Raw genomic sequence first — 27,977 nt, 5'->3', positions numbered from 1 at the left:
AGCTAGATTTGGCAAGGGAATTAGTACCTAAGTACTTCCTCTATTTGGAGCTGTCAAGATTTTGAGCAATCAAGCTCCATATCACATATCCAAACTTATTTTCAAAGATTTATTATTTTGGCCCATCTCCTAAATGTCCTGGCAATGTGTAATATCTGATTCCTGTGAATAACTTCTGGTGAATAATGTGGCATCAAGCCCTACACTATTAACATCCTTTTATTGTTTGTCATCTTTTTCATGTTTTAGCTCTTTTCCCCATCTAAAACCTGAGTTTCTTGAAGTAGGAGGCATATCTAAAATTCTTTTGTTATAAAATACCCAGTTCAGTGATGGACATATAGATTGATTGATTCATATCATCTCATCCTTCTTTGTTGGCTAAGCTGTTGGCTATGTGGTTGTAGAGACACTGAAGTCTATTTTTAGCTATCACGTCACGGATTTTTTTGGGTGATGTTGTTAAAAATGCCCACCTATATAATGGCTGTAATCTCGATTTTATGAAGAAGCTACTATGTAAATAATGAATTAATATCAGTAACATAACAACGCAGCTAGATAAGCCCCGACAGTCTCATTTCTAGGCAAAATGTTGAGTCTCTTAAAAAAAAAATCCAGGAGTAACTTGGTTAACTTGCAAAAGTAATTTTATTGAAGCATAGAAACTATTAGAGCAAAGTTGTTATTTCAACTTTTTCAAGAGCATTCTAGTAAGAAAAGAAGAGGATGCGGAAGAATTGGCTAGTCATCGATTGCTGGCTTGAAAAATTTCCCTGAAGCTATTCAAGACGAAGACTAGATTGACGCCATTTCTTCATTGGTGTCCTTCTCGATTTTTTGTTGGAAAGACACTCTCGATCGGGAAATTGCTTATTTAACTTTCACCTCCGAAACATTGCTGACTTGAGATGAGACAACTCTGCCATCCACCACCTCCTCTACAATGGTTTTAGTCACTCTAGTCTTGTTAGAATCTAAAAACAAATAATCACAGTGTCAGTCTGGAAACTATCAAAGAAACACAAGATCCAGAGAAATTCACTGATATCCATTAAGTATGTTCTGTCTGGGTAAGATTATGTAAATAACAGCATGTACTTTTAACATGACAAGCAAAGCATGCATTAACTCTACCTTTAAACTATAGAATTATCATCAACATTAAAAAAACACCTACCTCTTCCTTGACCAGAACAGCCCCCAGACCTTGAGTCACCAGAACCCACGGTCTTCGATCCCGAGCCTCTGGAACCTGTATTGTGGGAGCCTGAGTTTCTATAATCAGATCCTCCAAGACCACTGGAAGAAAAAAAAAAAAGTATTTATGTTTTCCTTTGGAGTCTGCAAAAGAAGGAGAAAACCACCAGGCAGGAGTTTCTCCGTGATGAGTATTAAGATGTCTTTTGGTTGGACTATGTCATGGATAGTTTGCAAATTCAAGTCCAACCCTCCGAGCCCTTTTTAGGGTTTGTAAGATAAATTCACCAAGGTCTGCACCTTAGGTGTTCATGACTCTCATTTACCTTCCCTCTCCGTCAAGCAGGCGGCGGTAGGTCTCGATCTCCTTCTCCAGGCGGGTCTTGATGTCCAGCAGCTGCTCATACTCTGCGTTCTGGCATTCAGTCTCGCCCCGGATCTGGCAGATCTGCTCCTCCAAGCTGCTGATCTTCATCTGTATTTCCGACAGCTGAGACATGTAGCCAGCTTCCGTATCAGCCAGGGTCCCTTCCAGAGAGTTTTTCTAAGAGAAAAGGCAAATAAAAAATCCCCGATGAAAGCAGCTCATTTGGTGATGTAAAAAGATACAATTTTCTATGGAACCAGGAGAAGCATTTTCAAACCCCCTCACCAATGGACAACCTATGATGTCATATCATCGCTTCCTTAACTTTTTGCTGACATTGCTTAAAAACTAAATCTCTTATGAAGTCCAGTGCATTGTCTGTGACGGGACCATTTCATGCTTTCTACAACCATAATACAGCTCTCCTTAGTACTGCTTCTATTATGTGCCCAAGGGAACGTGTTGGCATACACAGAAAACTGTATTTGCCTAACTTCCGGTTGGAGACCTTGAAAAAGTTATTTGCACATACCATGGCCAGTTGCGACTGAAGCTCAATTTCCAGGGCTTGCAAGGTACGTTTCAGTTCTGTTATCTCAGATTTAGCAGAACTGGCTGCCCCAGCGTCCGTAGAGATCTGTGCTTGCAGTGACGCACTCTAAATGAAAATAAAATGCAGTTATGTTGACTGGTGGGGAGGTGGCCTGCGTGACGCTGTAGGCTTAAGACACTCAGCCATGATAATCTACCTGCTTGTTGAATTGCTCCTCCGCCTCCCGGCGGTTTTGCTCAGCCAGTTCCTCATACTGTGCCCTCATGTCATTCAGTAATTTGGTCAGGTCGGTTCCTGGGGCGGCATTCATTTCCACGGTCACGCCTCCTCCAGAGCTTCCTTGCATGCTCTTCATTTCCTAGCATGAAGGAAAAAGCACCTCAGTGTCGGAAATAAAAAGGCATCGATTTCCTACGATGTGCGCAGCCAACACGATGTAAAACTAGGACTCTTAAGCAAAGGAAAACAGGTTCCAGATCTACTGCTTATTATTCCTTTTTGTTTCTTGCTCAGAAGAGGTTGGAAATCCATTCAGATAGGGTTTATTTTATTTATATATAGGATGTGGGGAAAAATGTCTAAGGCAGAGTAGTTTACTGATGTGAAGCGTGTCCCTACCTCCTCGTGGTTCTTCTTCAGGTAGGCCAGCTCCTCATTGAGGCTCTCGATCTGCATCTCCAGGTCGGAGCGAGTCATTGTCATTTCGTCAAGGACCCTCCGCAGCCCGTTGATGTCGGCCTCCACGCTCTGCCGGAGGTACAGCTCGTTCTCGTACCTGCAAGGGACAGCCGCAAGACGCCTCGGTGAGCTATACTGACCGTGCTTGAAAGCGCATCTTCCATTCCTTAGTATGGAAGAAAATATATATTTTTTTCCTTTGAGCATTTTGAATTGAAAGTTACTGAGTTTTCTTGGGAATTTTTCTCCCCAAGATAAAATCCGAGCTCAATGCTAATTCTAATCCTATGCAATATTTCTTATAACAAAATCCTCATCCTTAACTAGCCCCTTTCTTTTTTTGTTGATGGGATGATGGTTTCTGAAGTGAGAAAACTCCCCTAAACATTTTTTTTTTAAAGTTTGGAATAAATTAAGCAAATGGATTGGATTTGATTTTTCCTACAGCACTTTTTCTTACTTCAGTCTGAAGTCATCAGCAGCCAATCTGGCATTATCAACTTGCAAAACGATCCCAGCATTTTCAATGGTGGCATTAATGATCTAGAAAAGACAACAATAGTGAATGAATAAGGGGTGTGTTTCCCCTTGTGTCTGCATGCCTACCTGCGAGGGTAGATGGACTCCGTGTTATTAGCTTCTAAGGGGAAATTGTTTGGCAAACCCATTTGGTGATGACACCTGTATTGAAAATCCCTTGTATTTTAGGACTATAGCTTTTTGTACAATGGTTATCAGCCTGCAATTTACTGGAACTGGCACAGAATATTGTTTTACAGAACACAACCCTCAGCATATTTATGATGCTTTGGAAGATCAGTTATTCCACCAGCTCTTTCAGAAAATAGAGCAAAAAATAGAATTTCACTTTAAAAAGTGCTTTAAAAATACATTTCCACATAGCAGTGACTAAACACTTTTGAGTCCATTACATCCATATACAATTTGCACTAGATTTTCTGGGAAGAAACATGAGCTAAAGACTGTTTAAACCTAGCAAGATGCTAAAATATGTCAACTTGCCGGCATTAATCGTGAAATAACTAGATTAGACTAAGGTTGTCTCATTGCCACACTAGATTAGACTAAGGTTGTCTCATTGCCACCACGCTCATATACACATATTTATTTGTCTAAATTTGATTCTTTAGTGAAAATCTCAAATGCGATGCAAACAGGAAATTAATGTGGTTGGACGTCATATATGCAATGCTGTTACAGTTAAAACACACCAGGTCCCATTTTACATACACAACAAGCAAATATGTTTTCAAATAATTTTTTGATATAAAATTCTCCTTACAGTAAGTGATAGGAATAAAAGTGAATGATAGAAAAGTAATAGAAACTCAGCAATGAATGGTTTCTTACCTGATTCTTCAGATCTTCAATTATTGGAGGGTATTTGCTGTAGTCTCTTCCAGAGCCACCATCTCCAGACCCATGTCCAAATCTGTCATACCATTCCTTGATTTTGTTCTCCAGATCAGTGTTCGCCTCCTCCAGGGCTCTAACCTTGTCCAGGTAACTGGCTAAGCGGTCATTGAGGTTCTGCATGGTTTGCTTTTCGCTTCCAGAGAAAAGCCCCCCATCGCCAACACCACCACCCACACCACCGCCCATTCCACCAGCATAGAAACCTCCACTAGCACCACCTCCAAATCCAGAGCTCCCGCCAAATCCAGAGCCCATGCCGAATCCAGAGCTCCCGCCGAATCCGGAACCCCCACCGAATCCAGAACCTCCACCAAAGCCTGCCGCAGAGCCTGACATGCCTCCAAAACCTCCCCCTGAGCAGCTACCCATGCCTCCTCCAAAGCTGCCTCCAAAGCTGCCTCCATAGCCACCGCCAGATCCCCCACTCAGGCCACAGCTGCTGGCGCCTCCTCGGAAGCCCCGTGCAGAGCCACCCCCCAGGCCGCATCTACTTCCACTGCTGAAGCTGCTGCCCCCAGCAGACCCCTTGAAAGAGCTGCTGCCTCCAGCCCTGGAGGAGACGCGAGTAGAGCAAGACATGATATTCCTGCCAAGGTGTAGCTTGTCCAGGTGAATAGGAGAGGTGATGGTGAAGTGTGTGTTCTCAGACTGCCTTTTTGGCCTTTATATACACACTTTTAGGGTGTTCCTTTCTCTGTGTCACTTAATCCCTGTTACAGTTTTGCTAATCCATAATTGGATAATTTCTTTTTTGTGAACCCACTTTACTGGCTCCTTTTCTGAAACTGGCTCAGCGCCCTTGGGCATTTACTATATCAAGGGAAAAAAAAAGGTGGAGCAAATACAAAATTTTTCAGAATTACAGTTTCAGTCTTTCTGAGGTTTTGATGACTGGTCATTCTTTTCTGAAAGAGTAATTCTATGAAATTTGCTTCGTGATTTCCCAATTGTAGGGAACAGCCCCAGATTAACGAATGTAATTAAGATACTTAACATGATGAGAATGAAAATTTTCCCTCAGACATGCAACTTGTTTGTAATGTTCTCAAAAGTTGAAATTACCTTTAGCATCAGCATTAATTTCAAGTTTAATTGAGAGCCCTTCCTACTTTCAATGAGCACATTTTAAAGTTTGCTGAAGTTTGCTTTTTGGTTATTGCTTTCTTTGTATTTTGAGACCAAATGAGATATTTAAATATAAATAATTGTCTTCCATCTAAATTTTATTAGATCTTGACAACAATTTATTGAAGCAGATAATGTGTAAGAAAGATCGGAAAAGGTTTTAGGAAGATCATTTTAGCAACAGATTAGAGTTAAATTATAACTGTGCCACAAATAGGCTTTTTCTTTCTGATGGAATTTTAGTCTGGTACAATGATACCAACTTTCTTCTTTGGAATCAGATCTTAAGAAAATAAGAGATGATGTTGATTTCTCCTGTCTTTGCTTTAAAGATATTTGGAGAAGAGAATCTGAATCCTTTTTTTTTGTGTGTGTGTTGTGTGGTGGGGGTCACATTTCATTCTTTTTCCATGGGAGCATCCCTTTATTGCATCACCACTGTTGAATTTCTTTTGTTTGTTTGCTTGCTTGTTTGTTTGTTTGGGATGTGCATGGGCTGGGAATCACACTTGGGTCTCCTGCATGGTAGGCGAGAATTCTACCACTGAGCTACCCCTGCACCCCTCGAATCCACTTTTGATAAGCAATGTAATGTCTGGAGTTTTACAGATACTGAAATCTGGAGTCTCTCCCAGTCCTCTTTCTTCTCATTGTTTTTTCTTTCTGTTTTTGTTTTAAAGATATTTAGAAAAGAGGATCTGTGTTCACTTCTGAGAACAAATATTATGATTGGGGTCATCACAGTTACTAAAATCTGGAGTTCTGTCCCGTCTACTTTCTGCTTTATGCAGTTTTTTTGTCCCTTTGTACTTTACATTATTTCCAGCCATCCCTGCTCGCAGTTTCTCTGGTTTAAAATTTCTTTCTCTCTCTCTCTTTTTTTTTTTTTAAGCATAGATGCTTCAAAAAATATTCCTCGGCCTCTTCTGCCTTATACCCAAGCAGCTGCCATTAATTAAAACTTTCTTCCTAATCTTGTCAGTTTAAATAAAATCTATTTAACTATATGCATGCTTTGATTTTTATATTTTGATTCATTTGTTAGCCACCACTCCAACTCCTTTATTTTCCTTAGTGTCTTTTTTTTTTTTTTGGCTTTTACAAGGGGGAATTTATCAAGTCCTTAGAGTGTCTTTTATTGGCATACATTACTAAATAACTGACAATCTCCTTTACCATGAAGTTCGTTCAGTTGTTAGTTTTTATGCTCTACCAGTGCTGTTTTCATTATAATAGTATGTTACTATTCTTCCTATTTAGACTGTCATTTCTCCAAGGAGTACAAAGCTTTAAACTGTTAAACTGGGAGTAATTTAAATAACACCCTTCAGAGGTAGGGAAAAATGCACGAAACATCATATCGATCATTCTACCCTACCCTTCCCCAAAGCTATGACACCACAGAAATCCCAACACTAATGATTAAATGGTGTGTAAATGCTGGTGAAGGGAGGAGCAGGTATTCCACTTTTCTCCACATCTCCTTTCCAGCTTGTGACTTACAATTGTCTCAGGTTCTTTTAACGCTGGCATCTGGCTGAAATAAAGTTTAAAGAAAGGAGCAAGAGTTAAGTGAAAGAAATCTGAAGAAATTTAGAATTTTAAGAGACAGGGTGGAAAGGTTTTTATGTGGAAAGAACGAGAAGAGAGAAGATTTAACAGTATCTTTCGCCTCTACATCTTGCCTGGGACTTGCGGAGGTCTTTTGCTGTCATCTGAGTTGTAGCTTTTCCATTTTTGACATGTTTATGTATCTTGTGTTTTGAGATATTTGGACATTTGGGTCTCAGCTGAGGAAGCTGGTGATGTCTGAGGTATTCTTTTATTTTTTTTTTCTTGAGCTTTCTTCATGATATAATTTTAAATTGAGTTCTTCTGAGATGCTTCTCAGATACTCTGTACTTCAGAGATGACTGCTTGGGAAGGGCAGTTAGTAAATAAAATAGCCAGAACTGCCTCCAATTCTTTGCCTAATGAGACAGCATATAAAGACGTGTAGGCAAACCCATAGGATTTTTTTCTCTGTTAGTATTTCCTTAAATGCATTTTTTTTCCTGCTTTCTATCTGTGTATCTATGTGGCTTTTTCTTTTAAGTGGCGAGTCTATTGGATGCATCTTGCTTCTGTGATTTGTAAACTGTCTAGAACGTTGGTGTTCAGTGAATGAAAGGATTTTAATCATATATTAAAAACACACTTCTGTTCCTGCCTGAAATGTTAGAATTCTTCGGTAAACATTGGTCCCTATTGTTTTGAGACATCCCCAAATTTAATACTCACTCTCTTTATTTGAAATAGTGACTTGCCTAAGATAACAAATTAGTTTTTGGCATTTCTTTCATCTGTGAAATGAAAGCCTCCAGAATCTGGTGAGGCTGTGTTACAGTGGTATGTTCAGAAGTGCAGCTCTGGTGCCTGGCATCCAGGCAGTGTTCATTTGCGATTGTCTAAAAGAAGCAGACAAGAATGCTCGCCTTCCACGTGGGGAGACCTGGGTTCGATTCTCGGACCATACACCTTCCTCCCCCCGCCCCAAAAGAAGCGAACTGAACCCCAGATATCGGGGCTTCCAGTTCAATACGCTGACTTGAGTTCTATGTTGTTTTTGTATTAGCAGTTTATTTTTACATGTAAAGACTCATGTAAAGTGTACTTCATTATAAAATGACTTTTGTATTAAATACAGAATGATTTGCAAATACTAGCCACCAGTATTTGTTTGTGAGATGGATTATTAGCTTTGCTTTTCTAAAAGAATTTTTCAGGTTAATCTACTGTATGGTTTTAGATTAGGAAGAAAAGCAAATACTACTCCTGGTGAATCTTTACAGAGTTGATAACTCAGGGCATCTATCTTCTTTTCATTCCAGAGACTACTCTGTCTTACAAATAAAGGCTTTTGATCATAATAGTTAAAAGAAGTAACTGGGCATAGAATGTTGCCAGAACTTTTTGTGGCAGACAGTACAAAAAAAGGAAAAGCTCAGATTTGATGTGTGAACAGTCTTTTCACAATGCCTGACATATTGTAGACATACTATAAATATCCCTTGAATAAATAAAAACCAATATTGCTTGATTCGCTTCATGACACCCTGGCTTCTGATCACTTTTGTCTTTTGCTGTATTTTCCGTATTCTAAACCATTATGCCCTATTTTCTGGGTTTGTGATTGTGTATGTGTGTGTGTGTGTGTGTGTGTGTGTTAATGGGAGGCAGTGAGAAGAGGCATTGCGTAGGGAGGGGCAGGAAAGTCGTGCCAGAATCACCTGGATACCTCCCTGTTGGCAGCGGCCACTTGTGAGTCCCACAAAGTTCAACTACCCAAAGGAAAAAAAAAAAGGTTTTGCAGTGATCCATATCCTGAACAGCTACTCCCAGTGGATCCAGCACATTCCATCAACTGACTTCAGCCCTGTGCTATTCTCAAAGAAGTGAGAAAAACAGAGCAGAAATCTACCCTTCTTGTGACTGTTTCTCTTCCTTCACTCCTTCCTCTAGCTTCCTTTCTTCCTTTCCTTGTCACCTTTTTTTTCATTCTTTCTCTTAATAGTTTCCGTTGACCGCATTTTTTCAAGGTTTCTTCTCTACCAGCATCTTTTTGGTCATGCCATTTTGCCAAATTTTGCTCTGGGAGAAAATAACTTAGTATCATACTTCTTGCATTTGAATGTTCTAAGATCTCTTTAAATAGCTCAAACTTTCCTGAAGATCAACCTCAGCTTATGGAAGGTTACGTGGATTGGCAAGTCTTTCTGTAAGGGTCAAGGCACCTCTGTCCTCCAGAGTCCAGAGTCAATACAGATTGATGGAAGCACAGGTTGTATTAGCTATCTTTGCTTGAAAGGTCCTTTTGGACATTTCTTCTTCCCAGACAATAGCCTTCTATTGAGAGAATCACACACATATGTAACCTGGATTGTAATATGAATACAGATTTAGGAGTCACAGGGACCAAGTCCCCAGGCCCCTTCCATGTTTCTTGCTGTCATTAAGTCCATTCCTTGGGCAGAGTCTCCACACTGTCTCCCGAGTTTGACCTCTCAACTTCCTTTGGTCCTCCAATCTCAGAGAGGCTGTGGACCTTTGGCCAAATAATCCCAGTGGTTGCGTAATTCCCAGGAAAGGAAGAGGATGGTATTTTCTCTGATAGGACTGCTCTCCCATGCTCAGGGGAAACCTTGGTCTGTTCCACATCGTTTGACTTCTGTCCACTAGAACTATAACACATCTTTATAGAATCATTTCTAAAATTCCAATACATTTGATGTCAATGATTTCCTGATCTGTAAAATTATGATATTGGACTACACAATTTTAAAGCTCCTTTCCAGCTCTAATAGTTAGGAGTTTGGTTATTAAGTACATTACTTTTCAGCCAGATTTAAATTTGGGGAAGTGTTTTATATTGTAATTAAGAGGAGTTTTCTTTACTGGTGTGCAAGGTGCAAACATTCAATACTTGCACCTGAGAACTGGGTAGAGTGCCACTCATCTGGTAGGGATCACGCTTAGTTAGAGGTCTTCTTACCTGGCTTTATATTTGTACCCTGGGAGAAGGTCTGATAAAGGTAGTTGAGTGAGGGAAAAGGATGCTTGCCTAGGACTTCTTTCAAGGCAATGTTCTCTGACCAGACTTACAATGAGAATTTAATAATAAAATCTGTAAATTAAGATAGCTCCCTAAATAACCCTTGGACCAAAGAGAAATGTAGTAAGTAATGAAAAGAAGAGCACTTCATACCTGGACTTTTGGGCTATAACTAAAATTGTACCCTGAGAAAAATGTAGAGCCTCAAATGGCTACATTGTTAAAGAAGAAAGACTAAAGATGAAGAAGCTTGGTACATAAATACATTTTTAAAAACCACACCAAAAAATATACAGGAAAAAGCAATGATGAAGATAAAAGCTGAAATTATTGAAATAGAAAATATCAAATACATGAACACATTCGAAGGTTGATTCTCTAAAAAGAGGTTATCAAATAGATAACCTCTTTATGTGCCTGAATAAGAAAAATTATGTAAGATCAGAAATGGGAAAGGAGATAGGTAACTGTGGGTATGGAAAAGTTTAAAATTAATTGCAAGAGAATATCACATACAAATCAAGGGTACACCCTCGGAAACATTTCTAACATTTCGCCGAGTTATTCCCATTAGCCGGCAGGGCCCCCTTGGTCCCTGCCCAGGCTCACTGCGGGGACGGATCAGGGGCAGGCTGAGGTGCCCTGCGGCGTGCTGGGAGAAGGCGCACCGGACACAGGGCTTTCCCGGGAAGGCAGGATTTTCCAGAAAACGCGGCAGAGCTGTGGCCTCAGATCCGAAGGGCTGGCAGGAAAAGACAAGTCTAAATAGAGACACTGCAGGCCCGGCCCAGGCTTGGGAGGTCTGGTTGACGTGAGGACGCTGGGGCCCCCGGTGTGGTTTCCAGGGAGGGCAAAGGAAAGGGCTAGCTCGGATGCGACGCCCGGCTGGATCAAGAGAGAAACAGGTCCCAGCAAGTACTTGCTCTTCCCTTTTGGGGCTTGCCCAGGAGCGGGCCAGAGGAAGCAGGTCCTGGGAATCTGCGGTGGGAGGGTGCCCGGGGATCCTGAGTCCCCCCGCGGTGGCATTCAACCGCGGGCAGAGTGCGCCGCAAGCCCCTGCTGGGTGTAAAGAGGACGCAAGGTTTTCTGAGCAGGCTGCACCGTGATCTTTACCTACTAACCCGAGACGCGCTCGTTGTAGGTGACTGGCTGCTTCTAGAAGCACTTTTGATGTGACTAGTCCTGAAGCGAGGCCTAAAATCATGCCCTATTTTCTTCTTATCATATGTACAAATTTTGCTTCCGTTCAAAGCCTGCCTCTTCTGGGAGGCTCAGCCCCACTTTACCAGCGAAAGTTCTTATCTTGGTGGGGGGGCGGGGAGGGGAGATGGGCCGGCCCACAGGCAAGGGTGGGCACGGGGTGACAGGTTAGGGAAGGGGAGAGTGGAGAATAGAGAAGGGGAGGCTGAGGATGAATCAGGCCAACTAAACAGGCTGCCTTGCCTGGAACTGCCGCCGCCCTCCAAGTCCGCAGGCCCCGGACCCGTTCTCTCGATTTTAGACAGAGAGTAGCTGCCAGCAGGGGGCGCCAAACCGCAGCGAGGATGAGATGGTGCAGCTCTTGCAGCCCAGAGCAGCTGGCCAGCTGTGCAGCTTCCCCGTGGTTTGTGGATGTTTTTATTTTTATTTATTTATTTTTTACCGTATTTAATTAAAGTTAAATTTTTATTTTTATTTTTTGCTTCCGTATAGCTTTTCCTCGATACAGATCTGTCCTTCTCCTTCATGATTTCTGCTTTTGGGATTTTGATTAAAGAAGCCTCCACCATTCCCCAAATATAGAAATAGTATTTTTAAAATTTGAAGTCTTTGACGGTTTAATGGATTATACGTCCGTAATCTCTGTGGGATTTATTTTGGTTATGAATGATATGAAGTAAGTATTCAATCCCCTACCTTCCCACTGCTAATTTTTCCAGCAGCCTTTATTAGATGCTATCATCTTTGATATACGATGCTTATATATATATACACACATACGTGGGTTTCCTTCTGGGAAATCGATTCCAATGTCAGTTACACATTGTTTTAAATGTTGAAGCTTTATACTATTTTTCTTAAGTCTTGTTTGAAACAGATTCCAAAAAAAGAGGTTTATCAGGGAGGTAAATTTCTGGAGAGATACACCTGTAAGGAAGGGGAGATGGAAAGACTGGAAGAGAAAGGGCCTCACTGTAACGCTATTTTTTATTGTTTTTTTTGGGGGGGGGGGGAGTGCATGGTCTGGGAATCAAACCTGGGTCTCCCACATGAAAGGCGGGTATTCTAACCACTAAACATTCTAACCACTGTTTTAAGAGAGGCATCAGCTGATCTTTAGTGGCGTTCCAGAGTTGGACTGGCCCTACTGAGTTAGTCCCAACTTGAGGCTAGGGAGCTAGGCTTTGGAGCGGCACATTTGCCAGTTCCTGGCCGGTGAACATTCTCTTGGGAGCGGCATGAGCTTGGGCAAAGCAGTGCCCTGTAATAACCAGAGAAGGCCACAGCTGTGAGCTCTCAGCAGCCCACACTCCCAGCAGCTGGGGATGGATGTGTCCTCCCTGAAGAGTATCCACCGTGCACGTGTTTTGATATCTTTCAGTTCAAGTCATCCCTCATAATTCCTCTTTTTATAAGTACTCGGTTTCCTTAGTGTCACACATTATCAGTGTTGTCTTTTCAGGTACAGACAGCATAGGTTCCGAAAGGGCAAATGCCATCTTAACTAACATATATGCATTAAAAAAATATTTTTATCAAGAAATCTTCACATACATAACAGTCCATTCATGATGTTCTATCAGTGGCTCACAATATCATCACAAAGTTTTGTATTCATCACTATGATAATTTTTAGAATATTTGCATCACTCCAGAAAAAGAAATAAAGAAAAAACTCATACATCCCACACCCCGCACCGGTCACCAACATTTCAATCTATCCGATTTTCTACCCTTATTCCTCCACCCCATTATTTATATTTTATCCTTATATTTTTCCTCATCTGTGCACATCCTGGATAAAAGGAGCATCAGACATTAGGTTTTCACAAACACACAGTGACATTGTAAAAGCTGCACCATTATACATTCGCCTTCAAGAATCAAGGCCACTGAAACACAGCTCAGCAGCTTCAGGTATTTCCCTCTAGCCACTCCAATACCCCATAAACTAAAAAGGGATATCTATACAATGTATAAGAGTAACTTCCAGGATCACCTCTCAACTCTGCCCAAAATCCCTCAGCCACTAAAGCCCTATTTTGTACCATTTCTCTCTTCCCCCTTTTGGTCAAGAAGTCTTTCTCAATCCCATGATGCTGGGTCTCAGCTCATCGCAGGAGTTCTGTCCCACATTGCCAGGGTATTTACACCCCTGGGAATCATGTCCCACGTAGCGGGGAGGGCAGTGAGTTCACTTGCTGAGTTGGCTTAGAGCGAGAGGCCACACCTGAGCAACAAAAGAGATTCTCTGGGGGTGACTCCCAGGCACAACCACAAATAGGCTTAACTTCTTCTTTGCAGGAACAAGCCATATAGGGGCGAACTCCAAGCTCGAAGGCTCAGCCCATTGATTTGGCTCCCCCACTGCTTGCGAGAACTTCAGGAATTCCCCAAATGGGGAAGTTGAACACTTCCTCCTTTCTCCCCAATCCCCCAACTGGACCCTGCAAACCGTCTTCCATTCACTGCCCAGATCACTCCGGGATGTATCCGGGCAGCACACTGACCTGCACAAACCAAAGATTTCACGTCGTATTCAAGACTCCGTGCGCTCATGATGTTCAACTAAACTGGCCATACAGGTAAAGTTAGATAATGCACCACCGAAAATATGAATTTTGCACCAAATAAACATCTCTCCCTTTGTTCCCACACAGAAGTTGAAGTTTTAAAACATGGACCATATCACCCTTCACCTGTATTCTGATATACCTTAGTCCTATCCAGATTGGCTTCATTCATATCTCTAGTCAAAGTCTGATCCCTTTTTCAACTTAAACATTTCTTGGATGGGGCACTGTTGCTTTCACAGCTCCAGACTCTGAGTCTTAGGTGTCATATAAATACCCGAAGCTTCTGGTAATGACCAGGTTATATACAAACAGCTCAATAGCTCAGATTTAGAAATAAGTTACAACTCCTGAATATAACACATATGCATTTTTGACACCATATGGAAGTTGGAAAATTGCAGCCCTGTTAGATTTTTCATAGCCATTCTTCTGGAATTTTGTGGTTTAATGTAAAATAAAATAATTGATTTCAAAAGTCAATGTGGAACCACAATGAAATACCATTTCACAAATACTAAGATGGTAAAAAAGACAATACTAAGTACTGTTTTAGTGAGGATGTGGATGAATTGGAACTCTTATACACTGCTAATGGGAATCTAAAATGGTGCAGCCACTTAGGAAAACATTCTGGCAATTCCCCAAAAGTTAAAGCCTAAAATTACCACATAATCCAAAAATTCCACTCCTAGGTATAAACCCAAGAGAAACGAAAGCATAAGTCCATACAAAAACTTGTACATAATTTTAAGGCAGCATTATTCATAATAGCCAAAAGATGGAATCAATCTAAATGTCCACCCGTTGATGAATAGACGAAATACAATGTAGTATAGACAGACAATTGAGTATTTGTCAATGAAAAGAAAGGAAATACTGAAATATGCTATAACATGAAACATTATGCTAAGTGAAAGAAGTCATTTGCAAAAGACCACATTTTGCATAATTCCATTTAGGTAAAAAGTCTAGAATAGACACATGTATAGAGACAGAAAGTGGACTGTGGTTGCCTTAGTCTGGAGAGGGGAGGTGGTTGAGGGGAAATGGGAATGATTACTAATGTACATGGGGTTTCTCTTTGAGTTGATGAAAGTGTTCTAAAATTGACTGTGGTAATGGCTGCCTGACTCCATGCATACATAAAAACCCTTGAACTTTAACTGGGTGAATTGTATGGTATGTGAATTATAGCTCAACAAAGCTGTTATTTAAAAAGTCAGTGTGAAACAAAATAAAGACTGAAATAGATGATTTACAATAGGCAGAATGTTTATTCATGCAGAATGGTTAAGAAAAAAAAGCAGATTTTACATTTTTAGGACAAAACCAAACCAATAAACATAAAAGAGTATCAGAGACGATTACAGTCATAGTGGAGGTTCTGTGTCCTCAGGCGCAATGGAATGCTCCCCAGATTTGTTAGATTCATTTTTCACTTCTTGGAGATGGAGCACAGATGAGTGTACTTTTGAATTTAATATCAGAAACATTGTTGACTTGAGATGAAATCAGTTGGCCATTATCTGTCACTGTCTCGGTGCCTCTATTTCTATTTGAAATGAAAAAATAAATGGGGAGCATTTTAGAACTCGAAATATAAAGGGTAATTCACATATTTTAAAAAAGTTTTTCTTTTTCTTTCTTTTTTCCCCCTCTTTTGTTTAGTTTTTGTTCACAAGTTATGTTTTAAAGTGAATTATTCTAGCCCAGGTTTTTTGGCTGTAAGAAAAGTTCACCTTTACTGATGAAGGATGCTCATTAAGAGGCAGAAAATATTTTTCAACAGCAACTCTACCTCTTGACTGAGCTGTGCTGGTTCCACCTCTTGAGTCTACAGAGACTGATTTTCTAGGTCCAGCTCCTTTGCCCCCAGAGCTACTGAGAAATAGAGTAAAGGAAATTATTTTTCTTACGTACTTCTCTTTGGTCAAAGAATTGTAAAGAAACAGATATATGTTCTTTCCAAATGGAAAAAAAAAGTTTCTTCCATGGGATACTTTATTTGAACTTCCAGATTCTTCAGTTGCTGAGTTAAGAACTATTTTTTCATTTTCTAGAAAATGTACAAAATCAATGTATTGACAGCTTACCTGCATTCTCCATCATGCAAGCGGCGGTAGGTCTCGATCTCCATCTCCAGGAGGGTCTCGATGCCCAGCAGTTGCTCCTGTTCTTTGTTCTGACACTCAGTCTTGCCCGGAATCTGGAGCTCCAGGCTGCTGACTGCATCTGTGTTTCTGACTGCCAGGGCCCCTTCCAGAGAGGTCTGCTACAAATGCACAGGCCAATTGAAATGAAGCCATTGTCAGAATAAAACTGCTTCATACCCAAACATGAATACTGAAATATATGTTTCTAGGATGAAAGAGTCTTCGAATGAACCACTTAGTATTTCCTTTCTTTTTTTTTTTTTTTTGCATGGGTAGGCTCCGGGAATTGAATCCGGGTCTCTGGCATGGCAGGTGAGAACTCTGCTACTGGGCCACTGTTGCAACCCACTCCCCCCACCTTTTTTTTTTTTTTTTAAAAAAAGGTATTTAGTCTCACTTTATATCCACTACCATATATATCAAACAGATTTACCTTTGATAATTCCAATACCGGTCATAATAATCAATCTAATTAATCACATATGCTTATTGTATACAGATATAACACTATATGCCAGCCATTATTCTGAGCATTTTATAAATGTTAACTCACTCAATTCTCAAAACCACCTTTTGAGCAAATACCCATATTAGTATTAATATTCCCATTTTACAGATGCCACACTTTTGCCACATGCTTCAAAACAATGTCTGCAAAATAATTTTTTAAAGCTTTGAAAGTGTAAAGTGAGTGTCCATTTCCCACTTACCATGGCCAGGATAGACAGCTATTCAATCTGGAGGGGCTGGAGGACTCCTTACAGGCCAGATATTTCTGTCTTGGCTGAGTTAGCCACTCCTGCAGCCATGGAGTTCTGCATCTGCAGGGATGCACTCTGCAAGAACATAATAACTGAACTCCAGTGGAATCATAGAAGCTCTAAATAAGCAGCCTGGGTTTTTGTGTCCTTGCATTTTGCCAGCCACAGCCACAGGACCTGGTCCTCGGTGTCTCTGTGGTTTCCCTCCACCAGCTCCTTGGAGTACTCTCTCACTCCGTGCAGCAGTTTGGTGACATCTGTCCCTGGTTGACACATTCACTTCTACAGTCATATCCCCACTGGATTGGCTCTGCAAAGTGCTCATTTCCTGGCAGAGAAGAACACAAAAGTCCCTGTCACAAAACCCCTTTGAGAATGGGGACCTTGTTGGCTAGTGATGGAAATCTCTTTTATGGGTTTATTGTCCCTCCGTTCTCATGGTTCTCCTTGAGGTCAGCCAGCTCTTCCGTTAGGCTTTCAGAGTGCATGTCAAAGCTTGGCGTGGTCACACTGAACTCATCGAGTCGTTTTTGCAGCCATCAATATCTGCTTCAACTGACTGGCATAGATAGAGCTCGTTTTCAAATCTCAAGGGATTTTTGGAGTGTGATTTATGAATTAGATTAATTTCTATGAGAAGCCTTATTTTCAAAAGAATTTTTCAAGCACCATCTAGTCCAAGATGAAATTCTTCAACAAAGATTATCAGATCGCTTTTCAAAACTCCAATTTTGGAATCTGTTTAATTATACATTAAAATTGTTTAGCCTTTACTTCCAGTGTAGGTATCTTATTTCATTATATCCCTTAGTATTAGAGGAGAACAATGTATGCATATTACTCTCAAATGTTTAGAAGATAGACAGATAGATAAAATGGTGTAACAAATGTGGCAAAATGCTAAAAGTTGTTAAATCTGGCTAACTGAATGAGAGAGCCATAGTTGTAGTTCTATGTATTGTTTTTGTATTATTTTCACAACTTCCTGTAAATATGAAGTTATTTTAAAATAAAAAGTTTAAAAAATGTGATAGAATAAATTAGAATCACATTTTCCTGCTATACCATTCTTATTTTTTAAATTAAAAATGGAAATTTTGATAGCTTTGTAGTAATTTCTTTTGGCAAGGATAAATTTAATGCATGCTTTTTTATTGCTCATATTATATAATGGTAATACAACAATGTAATATACTATTTTAAATTCATCATGCTGATAATGATTAATGTAGTAGCTAATAGTGGCGGTATTGCTTTCTTCACTTATTACTCTTCACTTACTTCTATTATTTATTATTCAATTTGTCAATTATTCTAGTTAATCAATTATTTACTTTAGAGTTTTATTTCCATAATTTATCATTCTATTATTTATTTATTTATTTAGTTTATATTTTGCACATCAGTACTAAGGCGACTTTTTATTGAGCATCTGACAGAACACTGCTAGATCCTGGGAATAAAATTGACAAGACACAATCTCTAGTCTTAAAACAATTTTTTTTGTTGTATTTTATATAATCATGGTAAGTCTCTTTTCTAGTTTTTACAATGTTGAGAAAGTGTCAGAAAAATAATTTGCATTTTTTTCCTTCCAAGAAACAATAGAGAGATATTATTTACTAACTCAATGGTTGACCTAGATGTAGACCCCAGGTTGCAGACGGCTGATTTATTGTCTTCCCTTGTTTACACGCAGCTGTCCTAGTTAGAAAACCAGTTTCCAGGCAGCTTGGCCCCAGAAGTGCACCTCCTATTCCACTTCCTCCTTCCATGCCACCTTCTGTCACAGATTTGCAACCGTATTCTGCCACCCAGAATAGAGACCCAGAACTTCAGTTTTGCTGCCGGAGTTATATGTTGCTGCTCTCTCTGCTGCTAAAACCAAGACCCGTCAGCTATCTGCTGCCAAAGACTTGTGCTACCGCCTTTGGCCCAATTGCTCAAATCTCTTTCAACCACCAAGCTAGTGGGGCCATTGTAGGAGATGCTGGAGAGGAAGAAATCTATGCACCTGATGTTGGCTGCTCCAAGTTCTTCTAAATGCTAATGTTTTAAGTAAGATGTATGTTTTCTATTAAATTCAGTAGACATGTGTTGAGCATTTACTCAGTGCCAGATACTGTGCTAGGAGCCAGGGACAGCACTTTGATAGATCCATAAAATTTTAGCTCAGCTATGTGTAGTTTAAATAAGCGATTTTGAGATTTAATAATTGATTATAAATGCTATTTCTGTGGGAAAATATATTCAAGTTTCAAAAGGCCACCATGGCATGGTACTTAAAGAATCCTGGAGTTACTTTTTTGTAAATCTAGCCACCCATTTACTAACTGGCTATTTATTAGCTGTATGATGTTGAAAAAGTTACTTAACATCTCTGTGCCTTGGTTTCCTAATCTGTAAAATAAAGATACTAGTTCCTACTTCATAGGGTTATCATAAGGATCAAATATGCTATATTTTTAAAGGATGAGGAGCACTGCCAGGAATAAAGCAAGTGTGAAATGGCTTAGTTAAGTAAATAAAATATATAAACAATTCCTGGAATATGACCATTCTTTGAATTGGAGACTTTTTAAAAATACAAATTGATTTGATCAATAACCATTCTGTCCTTGCCCATTTAAAAATAGTTCGAGCAGTTGCCTCAAAAATAGAAAGCAAGGTTTTGTGTATGTAGTAATGGATCATTATTATTATTATTTATTTCCAGAAAGTGACAAATCCAGGCTTCAACTTCCCATAGTCTGATTCTATAGCCTAGGCTTTTGCCAAACACTCTGCTTTGATGAGTCTGGCAGAGTAGGTTTTGGGAATTCATAAAGGTGATGCAAAAACTGTTTGGAAGGAATCCTGGATCAGGGGACATATAAGCTGAATAAATCACTTCACGCCTCTGGGGCTCCGTCCCTTCCTGGGGAAACTTAAGAAGATTTAAGCAGAAAACAAAGAAGGACAGATGGAACAGCCACAAGCAAGGGTTTGGAGGCTTTAGCATGTTTTTTTCCTCCCTTTAGCATGATTTTTTATAGGTAGGGATTAGGAGGGGAAAGAGGGTTTAGAGAGGAAGTGAACAACAAGGCATGGATGGGTCCTGATTTTACGTCTTGCTAGAGAGTTTGGATTTTATGTCGATTATATTGAGTGGGGAGCAAGGCAATGTTTTAAGCAGGAGAGGAAGAAGAATTCGAATTGTGTCTTGGGTTTATCTCTGTGCTAGGACAAAGGAAAATGTATTGATTGCTGATCATGTGGATGATTCAAGAGACAATTGGTGAAATGGCTAACATCAAGTTTTGGATCTGGACTGCATAGGTTTGACCCCTGGCTCTAGTATTGAACAACTGGGTAAATTTAGACAGATTACTTAAATCACTGTCCCTCAGTTCCTAATTTGTAACAGTGGGATATTATCTGTTCGTATCTCATTAGGATTGTTAAAAGAATTAAAAGACAGAATATGTGTAAAGAGCTTGGATTAGCTTCTGGCATAGAATTGTTAACTATATATAACAGAATGAGTGTATATACAGCCCAGGAAATGAGACTAGTTACTGTGGAGACATGAATGTTTTGATGCATTTTTTTAAAATTTTAAAACCACCACAAAACTATTACTTACAATAAAGTGATAGTTGAGGTGTGTAGGTTTCTTGCTTGACTCATTCATTCTTTAATTATTGGATAATATTTGCTGTAATCTTTGGCTGGATCAAATCTCTACTGATTTTGATTTTTGAATCAACAGTTCATTTATACTGTATTTTAGGAAAAGCCCATCAGAGTAGACCCCCAATGCGTCACGACACTGTTTAACTGTAGAAGTGTTTACCATCATCATGGAAACCTACATTTACACAACTATTCCTAATGCATCACAAGCATTATTTTTGAAAATTTTCTTCTAATCGTTTATCAAATCAAAAAACCTGCACTCCTTTAAGTCATACATTATTTTCATACCTAATCTCTTCTTCTATAAATACTTGTACTTCTACATGACTTTTGCAGTTTCAACCACACTTGACCACTACTGTCGTAATTGTATACCCATTACGGTTATGGAGGCAGTGGGGCCATTTTACAGGGAAGGAAATTGAAGTTTAGAAAAGTTAGGTTTTCTTTTAGGTAATACAACAAATAAATGTAATGCCTTTATTTCTTTTATGCAATTTTTCTTTATGTAGTGCAAGAACCAGGATTAGAACTTGGGTCTCTTGACTCCACCCCACCCCACCCACCCTGATTCAGCACATCGTGGCCTTGAAGTCCACGCTGACACACCCCACAGTTGCCACCGTCACCGATAGTCTCAGAAGGGGCTTCCCTGATCACCCAACTTCCTTGGTGAAATCCTGACTGACAGGTTGCACACCTGAAAAGATGGACTTCATGGGTACAGAACGTGGATCTTCAAGGTTTTAGGATCCCTTATATGTGAAATTCAGTACCCCTTTTAATTCTGTCACTTCATAGCAGTCCAAAAAATTTTGCATAATATCAGAGCCCAAGGTGTTCTTTAGGGTTAATAGGAATGGTGTTGGTTGGGGGTTGGCAAACCATGGTAATTAGCAATATCTAGCTGAAGTTTGTATAAGAGTAGCCTCCAGAATAGCCTCTGGACTCTATTTGAACTTTCCTACTGGCTGATACCTTATTTTGTTACATTTGTTTTCCCCCTTTTGGTCAGGAAGGCATTGTCGCCACATTGTTATTTAATGAATGTCAATAGTGGCCCGGAAAGCAAATGACATAAAATCAGAAAGTACTTCATGCTTGGCAGGTAATGCATTTTATGCACACATTTATCAAGGCTGCATTGTTAGTTCTGGGAACTCACAGTACTCTTTCCTGACTTCAGTGACTCTGCACCCTCCGGTTTCCTCTGGTTCTCCTTTCCTAATTCATCTCTAGCTGTGTCCTTTCCCACTGCTCAGTTCATCTTTCACACCTCCGCTTTTCCCCCTTTGCAGAGTTCTTCATTCTCATTTACTTAGGGGGCCTCAGTGGATATCTCCCTGCTATGGAAATCCAAAACCTCACCCTCTGCTATGGTAAATAATTACCAAATTTCATCTTGGTAAACAATTCACTTGTCCTTACCTCAATGCTTGGCTTCCAAACTAAACTCATCCCTTTTTCATTCGCCTGACATCCCCTTTCAGGTTCGCTTCTTCTCTTAAAGGCATAAGTATTGACTATTCATCTTTACCTAAAATATTGGTATCATTTCTGTTTTAAAAAATCTTCTTATAAATAAGCTAACATGGAAAAGATGTAAAACTTGGCAGTGTCATTTAAATAACACTAAAATAAACACTTATTTATCCCTCAACTTAAGAAATAAACCCATACCTGTATCATAGAACCCCCGTTGTTTCCAAAGTCAACCTGTCATTACTATCCTGAGTTTTCTTTATTACTTCTCTCTTTTTTACACTTTTACTATTTACATGTGTATCTCTAAATATCCTATTGCTTAGCTTTGTCTGTTTTGAACTTAATACAAATAGAATCATACTGTTTATATTATATTCTTCTATGATTTGCTTCCTTCACTAGATTTGTGTTTGGGATGAGAAGTCCTTCATTGAAGAGGGATCAGGGTAGCACCTCTCAGTGTCCACCACAGGGTTTATAATTCATTAATTTCCACTATTGTATGATATTTCATTGTATGAGCAAGCTACCTGTCATCCATTTACTACTGATGGAAGTTTATGCTGTTTCTAGTCTTTTGCCAGACTGGACAACAAGGCTATGAACATTCTTGGACCTGACTCCTGGGTACATGGGCAAAGGTCATTTCAAGTTCTATACCTAAGAGCAAACTTTCAGGGTTATAGAACATGTGAATGTATAATTTTATTAGGTAAAAACAATTTTTCAAAGTGACTTATTTACAGTCCTACAAGAGTATTAGCGTTTCTGCGGCTCTACATCATCAGTTACACTTGATACAGTAAGACTGGCCAACTTGGGGGTGTGAAGTGGAATCTCATTGTGATTTCTTTTTTTCTTTTACAATGGCTAACTTGTCAAGCAGAAAGACTAAAATCTGGAAGATCAATTAGAGATCTGTTGCAGTATTAATTGAGGTGAGAGGTAAGGAGGGACGATCAGGGAGCGGGCAAGGATGATCTGCAGGCAGAATCTGGCTTTTTTTTTTTTTTATCATTTTAACTTTATTTTGCATTTCCCTGATTACTAATAAGGCAGAATGTATTGTCATATGTTTATTGAATGTATGGATTTCCTCTTCAGTGAGGACCTTGTTCAAGTTTTATGACATTTTCTATAGTGTTACCTTTTTCTTATTGGATCATAGATGTTATTTCAATATCTGAATACTATGATTTTCTTGATTATAGGTGATGGAAATATCCCTCCAAGTTTGTGGCCTGCATTTTCACATCCCGATGGTATCTTTTAATGAACACAAATGTTTTAATTTTAATGTGGCCAGATGTATCAGTTTTTTCCTTTATGGTTTTACTTTTTGCATCTTCTTTAAGAAATTCTTTATTTTCTAAAAGTCTGAGATTTTGCCTTTCACATTTAGCTCTTTTGTCTCCCTGAAATAGGTTGGTTGTGGGAGGAAGTTTAAGTTCTTTTTTTACCCCATGTGAGTAACCAACTGTCTCCCCAGAGGCATCTTCCGTTGTGCTTTATATATTTTTTATTTACCAAGGTTCATTTTCATTTCTTTTTTTGCTTTCTTTGGGTTGACAGAGAAAATGTTTACCTTCCATTTCTTTTCCTTTACTTGTTTGGAAATTATATATTTAAAATAGTTGAAATTCAACCATTGTTCACTTTTCAAAGCAGTAATTTCTGATGGTCAAACTTATATTTTATATCGTTTTAGTGTTACTCTAGGAACTTTAACATGTACACTTTTTCAAAGCTTTAATTTATCAGTGTCTTTATACTTCTCTTAAAAAATAAAAGGAACCTTGAAAATTTAACTCCGTCTTTCTCTTGTGACGTATGCCTTTGCCGTATATTCAAATTCTGTTTCTTTAAAGCCATCCAAGACATCATTATTCTCTTATATGCTCAACATTTGTTTAGACTTTTGTACATATTTACCATTTAATTTATTCTTTTTTCCTTGCATTTCAAACCTTTTATCCAGGATCAATTTTTTTCTGTTTGTAGTATACCTTTTGGAATTTTCAGAAGTGAGAGTTTGCTAGTAGAAATTTCTTTGTTTCTTTTATCTGAAATAACTTTTTTTTAAAAACAAACAACAAAACCCTTCTCTTGAAAGGTCCTCTTTCTGAATTTAGGAGTCTGTGTTGATAGTTATAGCATATTGACAATATCATTCCACTGACTTCCAGCGTTGCTGAGTGGCGGGCTCACGCAGTTACCAGGAGGTGTGCAGGCAGACCTCATAGGAACACAACAGGTGCATGTGGACTCCAAGTCTCTCAGCATCCCATGCAGAGGCACGTTTCCAATGGGCTCAGCTGGACAGCTTATGGCAGGGAGAGTCTGTCGCCCCGCTACCCTCCGTCTTCATAGAACCCTGATAAGAGCTGCCTGAGTTTGGGAACCGTTTGTTTTGGGAAGTTGTATATTGATCCTTTACTAATACTATCTGTCAACCTTGTAAAAAGTTGAGGCTAGGGGTGCAAGGGTAGTTTAGTGGCAGAATTCTCGCCTGCCATGTGGGAGACCTGGGTTTGATTCCCGGTCCATGCACTTTCCAAAAAACAAGGGAACAAGCAAAACAAACAAACAGAAACAAACAAACAAAAGTAATTCAACTTGTGGTGTGCTGCAATAATGGAATGCTTACATGGAAAAATAATGAAATGCAACCCCGCCATACAGCATACCAAAAAAAAAAAAAAATAAAAAAAGAAAGTTGAGGCTCCATGTGGCCCCTCCCACTAAGGGAAGGGGGAGCACTCAGACTCAACTAGGTAATTGACTCTCCAATGCTTCCACTGCTGCTGTTGAAAACTCAATCTTCTATCTAATTGATACTTTTTTGTAACCAATCTACCTATTCTCTTGCTGCTTTTCATATCTTCCCTTAGTCTTTGGCGTTTTCAGTTTAATTTTGATATGTGTTGGTATAAAGTTTCTTTTGTTTATCCTGCTTGGGATTTGTGGTGGTTCTTGAATCTATACATTGATATCTTTCACCAGTACTGGAAAATTCTTAATCATTATTCCTTCAAATATAGTTCCTACTTTCCCTTGCTGTGCATCGCATAATAGACTTGTGTTAGATTTTCTCAATCTATCTTCCATGTCTCTTGTTATTTTTATATATTTATTCATATATACATATTTTTAAAATTTCATATGATTTATTTTAAATGGATGCTGGTTCCAGAAAATTAAAAAAACACAAACTCATGGCAGCAACCATAATATGCACATAGTTCTTTGCAAGACACTTTTAAAGTTACCACATAATAGTGAACTATAATTTAACAAAATTCAAATGACATTGTAGAATAAAATTCCATGGTTGAATAAGCAGGAAATTAAAGAAAACTGTCATCAGAGAGAGACTTTGAAAATTAAAGCATATTTTCTATTAGAACAATTTATTCTTTCCTTCCTAAAAATGGCTACCTATGGACATTAAAATGTTAGAACAAAAGGTTCCTGAAATTCCTAGAAAAGAAAGACTGAAGCTTCTGTAGCAGTAACTGATGAGGTCAGACTTTATCAGGCAAGCTGAAAATTAATCTGGTGATAGCCAGAGGATACGCTGCTCATTTTTTAGACAACTATATTACATTGGAAACAATACAGCAGACATCTCAAAAGTTTACTCATTAAACATTGTTTAATTCTTACAAATCTTCTTTTGAAAGTGCAGTTTATTCTCAGATATTTAAAAAATCTTTATCTCTAGTGCTGACGTCTAAGCAATTTCTTCAGTCTACCTTACAGTTATCTTTCCCCCGTTGTGTCTAATCTACTTTTGAATATAAACTTTGATAAATTAAATTTCATTTTTATCCTTTTTACAACTATAAGTTCTCTGGGTCTTTTCCAAATTTGCTTAGTCATTCATTAATAGTTTTTGGTCTTTGCTCGTGTTTTCAGAATTGCCTTTTATTTCATTAAATATGTTCACCATATTTTTTAATAATTTATGCTTTACAATTCCAGTAATTTTATTTGCAGATCTGTTTCTATTGGTTCTTGCTTATAGTGTCTTGTTTCCTGTGTTTTGAGTGACTTTTAATCATGAATAATTTTCCTTAGAATTTTATCTGTGAAAATTCTTTGATGCCTGGGATAATAACAAGTTTATCAAGAGAGGATTTGCACCCTTTACAATCGTCTGCCATCCAGGTGGTTCCAGAAGCTGGCCAGTCTCAGGCGCGGTCCTTTGAACTTGCGTGGGGGCATTCAAAATGGGCCAGCGTTTGACGTACCGTCGTAGGCTGTCCTACAATACTGCTTCTAATAAAACTAGGCTGTCCCGGACCCCCGGGAATAGAACTGTTTACCTTTATACCAAAAAAGTTGGGAAAGCACCAAAATCTGCATGTGGGGTGTGCCCAGGCCGACTTCGGGGTGTTCGTGCTGTGAGGCCTAAGGTTCTTATGCGGTTATCTAAGACCAAAAAGCACGTCAGCAGAGCCTATGGTGGTTCCATGTGTGCTAAATGTGTCCGTGACAGGATCAAGCGTGCTTTCCTGATTGAGGAGCAGAAAATCGTTGTGAAAGTGTTGAAGGCACAAGCACAGAGTCAAAAAGCTAAATAAAAAATGTGAAGCTTTTTTGAATAATAAAAATCAAAGACTTTTTTTGTCTAAAAAAAAAGAGAGGATTTGCATTTATTTCTGCTAGTTCACCTGAAGAGTACCAGTGCACTCTTCTATTGTTTATTTATTTATTTATTAAACATAACCACATACAAACACGGACATTCTTACCATATGATCATTCCATTCTTGATATATAATCATTACCTCGCAATATCATCACATAGTGGTATATTCATTATCATGATCATTTCTTAGAAGATTTGTGTCAATTCAGAAAAAGAAATGAAAAGGAAACAGGAAGAAATTCATACATACTGTTAGGTCGGGGGAATGGGGAAGGGCACTGCAACTTGAGCAGCAGAGGCCGTGTCGCCCCTCACAACATGACTTCCGGAACTAATGAATCGCCCCTTCCGGTCGTCGCCTGACTTCTAACCTTAAAAGCTGCCCGGGCCAAAACCTGCGTGGACTCACCTCTCTCCATCTTAGGTTTGGTGAGCTCTGTCCGGGAGCACAGAAGTAAACCCGCCCACTTTAGATTTCCTGGTCTACCTTAATTCTTTCTCACCCTTTCGCTTCCTAAACCTTTCACATACCATACCCCTTACCCCTCCCTTTCATTGATGATTAGCATTTCAATCTACTAAATTTATTTGAACATTTGTTCCCCCTATTATTTATTTATTTTTAATCCATCTGGTTTACTCATCTGTCCATAGGTAGATAAAAGAAGCATCAGACACAAGGTTTTCACAATCACACAGTCACATTGTGAAAGCTTTATCATTATACCATCATCTTCAAGAAACATGGCTATTGGAACACAGTTCTACATTTTCAGGCAGTTCCTACCAGCCTCTCCATTACACCTTAACTAAAAAGGTGATATCTATATTATGCATATGAATAACCTCCAGATAACCTCTCGACTCTGTTTGGAATCTCTCAACCACTGACACTTTATTTTGTCTCATTTCACTCTTCACCCTTTTGGTCGAGAAGATTTTCTCAGTTCCTTGATGCTAAGTCCCAGCTCATTCTAGGATTTCTGTCTGACGTTGCCAGGAAGGTCCATACCCCTGGGAGTCATATCCCATGTAGAGAGGGGGAGGGCAGTGAATTTGCTTGTCATGTTGGCTGATAGACAGAGAGGCCACATCTGAGCAACAGAAGAGGTTCTCTTGGGGGTGACTCTAAGGCCTAATTTTAAGTAGGTTTAGCCTGTTCTTTGTGAGGTTAGGTTTCATATGAACAAGCCCCAAGATTGAGGGACTCAGCCTATTGCTTTGGTTGTCCCCTCTGCTTGTGAGAATATCAAGAATTCTCCACTTGGGAAAGTTGAATTTTCCCCCTTTCTCACCATTCCTCCAAGGGGACATTGCAAATACATTTTTATTCACCAGTGCGCTCTTTTAAACTAAATTTTCAGTTAAAGTTATTTTGGACAAACCAAATAATGTGAATTTAGGCTCCAAACCTGTCTGAGGTTTGGTTTATAGCTATATATTCTCGGCAGTAATTTTCCCTCTTCCATTCTATGCCAAGAGTTATGATAGGAAACTTTCTCTTACAGTGGGGTGAGTT

General features: G+C 39.2%; 2 protein-coding genes and 1 pseudogene across 5 annotated transcripts; 1 reads left to right on the top strand and 2 right to left on the bottom strand.

The window, feature by feature from the left end:
* Positions 1-632: 632 nt before the first annotated feature.
* Positions 633-4,894, bottom strand: LOC143687463 (keratin, type I cytoskeletal 24-like). Its single transcript, XM_077164447.1, has 8 exons — positions 4,170-4,894; positions 3,259-3,341; positions 2,739-2,895; positions 2,317-2,478; positions 2,100-2,225; positions 1,527-1,744; positions 1,181-1,302; positions 633-977 (listed from the first exon to the last, which is right to left on the bottom strand). The coding sequence occupies exons 1-8, from the start codon at positions 4,812-4,814 to the stop codon at positions 874-876; spliced, it is 1,617 nt and encodes a 538-aa protein (XP_077020562.1). The 5' UTR covers positions 4,815-4,894; the 3' UTR covers positions 633-873.
* Positions 4,895-14,981: 10,087 nt separating this feature from the next.
* Positions 14,982-17,200, bottom strand: KRT24 (keratin 24). 4 transcript variants are annotated; one of them, XM_077163036.1, is made up of 4 exons: positions 16,591-17,200; positions 15,821-15,999; positions 15,467-15,605; positions 14,982-15,279 (listed from the first exon to the last, which is right to left on the bottom strand). In XM_077163036.1, the coding sequence occupies exons 1-4, from the start codon at positions 16,591-16,593 to the stop codon at positions 15,274-15,276; spliced, it is 327 nt and encodes a 108-aa protein (XP_077019151.1). In that variant the 5' UTR covers positions 16,594-17,200; the 3' UTR covers positions 14,982-15,273. The 4 variants fall into 4 exon arrangements, with proteins under 4 accessions (XP_077019151.1, XP_077019150.1, XP_077019154.1 ...); XM_077163035.1 differs by having other exon boundaries at positions 15,467-15,608; positions 16,591-17,192; XM_077163039.1 differs by having other exon boundaries at positions 15,526-15,608; positions 16,591-17,170.
* An 8,755-nt stretch (positions 17,201-25,955) lies between these two features.
* On the top strand, positions 25,956-26,442 carry LOC143685896 (large ribosomal subunit protein eL34 pseudogene; annotated as a pseudogene).
* The last annotated feature ends 1,535 nt before the right edge of the window (positions 26,443-27,977 follow it).

Source organism: Tamandua tetradactyla, chromosome 6 (assembly GCF_023851605.1).
Source record: "Tamandua tetradactyla isolate mTamTet1 chromosome 6, mTamTet1.pri, whole genome shotgun sequence".
NCBI lineage: Eukaryota > Metazoa > Chordata > Mammalia > Pilosa > Myrmecophagidae > Tamandua > Tamandua tetradactyla.
The sequence above is the reverse complement of the archived record's forward strand: the minus strand, read 5'-3'. Positions and strand labels throughout refer to the sequence as shown.

Bases quoted from the DNA above. Each gene is read 5' to 3' on its own strand.
- LOC143687463 (XM_077164447.1), bottom strand. From the start codon at position 4,814: ATGTCTTGCTCTACTCGCGTCTCCTCCAGGGCTGGAGGCAGCAGCTCT. The intron at 3,342-4,169 runs GTAAGAAACCAT...TGTCTTTTCTAG, and splicing joins TTGAAGATCTGAAGAATCAG to ATCATTAATGCCACCATTGA. The intron at 1,745-2,099 runs GTATGTGCAAAT...CTTTTCTCTTAG, and splicing joins TTCAGTCGCAACTGGCCATG to AAAAACTCTCTGGAAGGGAC.
- KRT24 (XM_077163035.1), bottom strand. The intron at 15,609-15,820 runs GTAAGCTGTCAA...TCTATTTCTCAG, and splicing joins TTGCATGATGGAGAATGCAG to TAGCTCTGGGGGCAAAGGAG.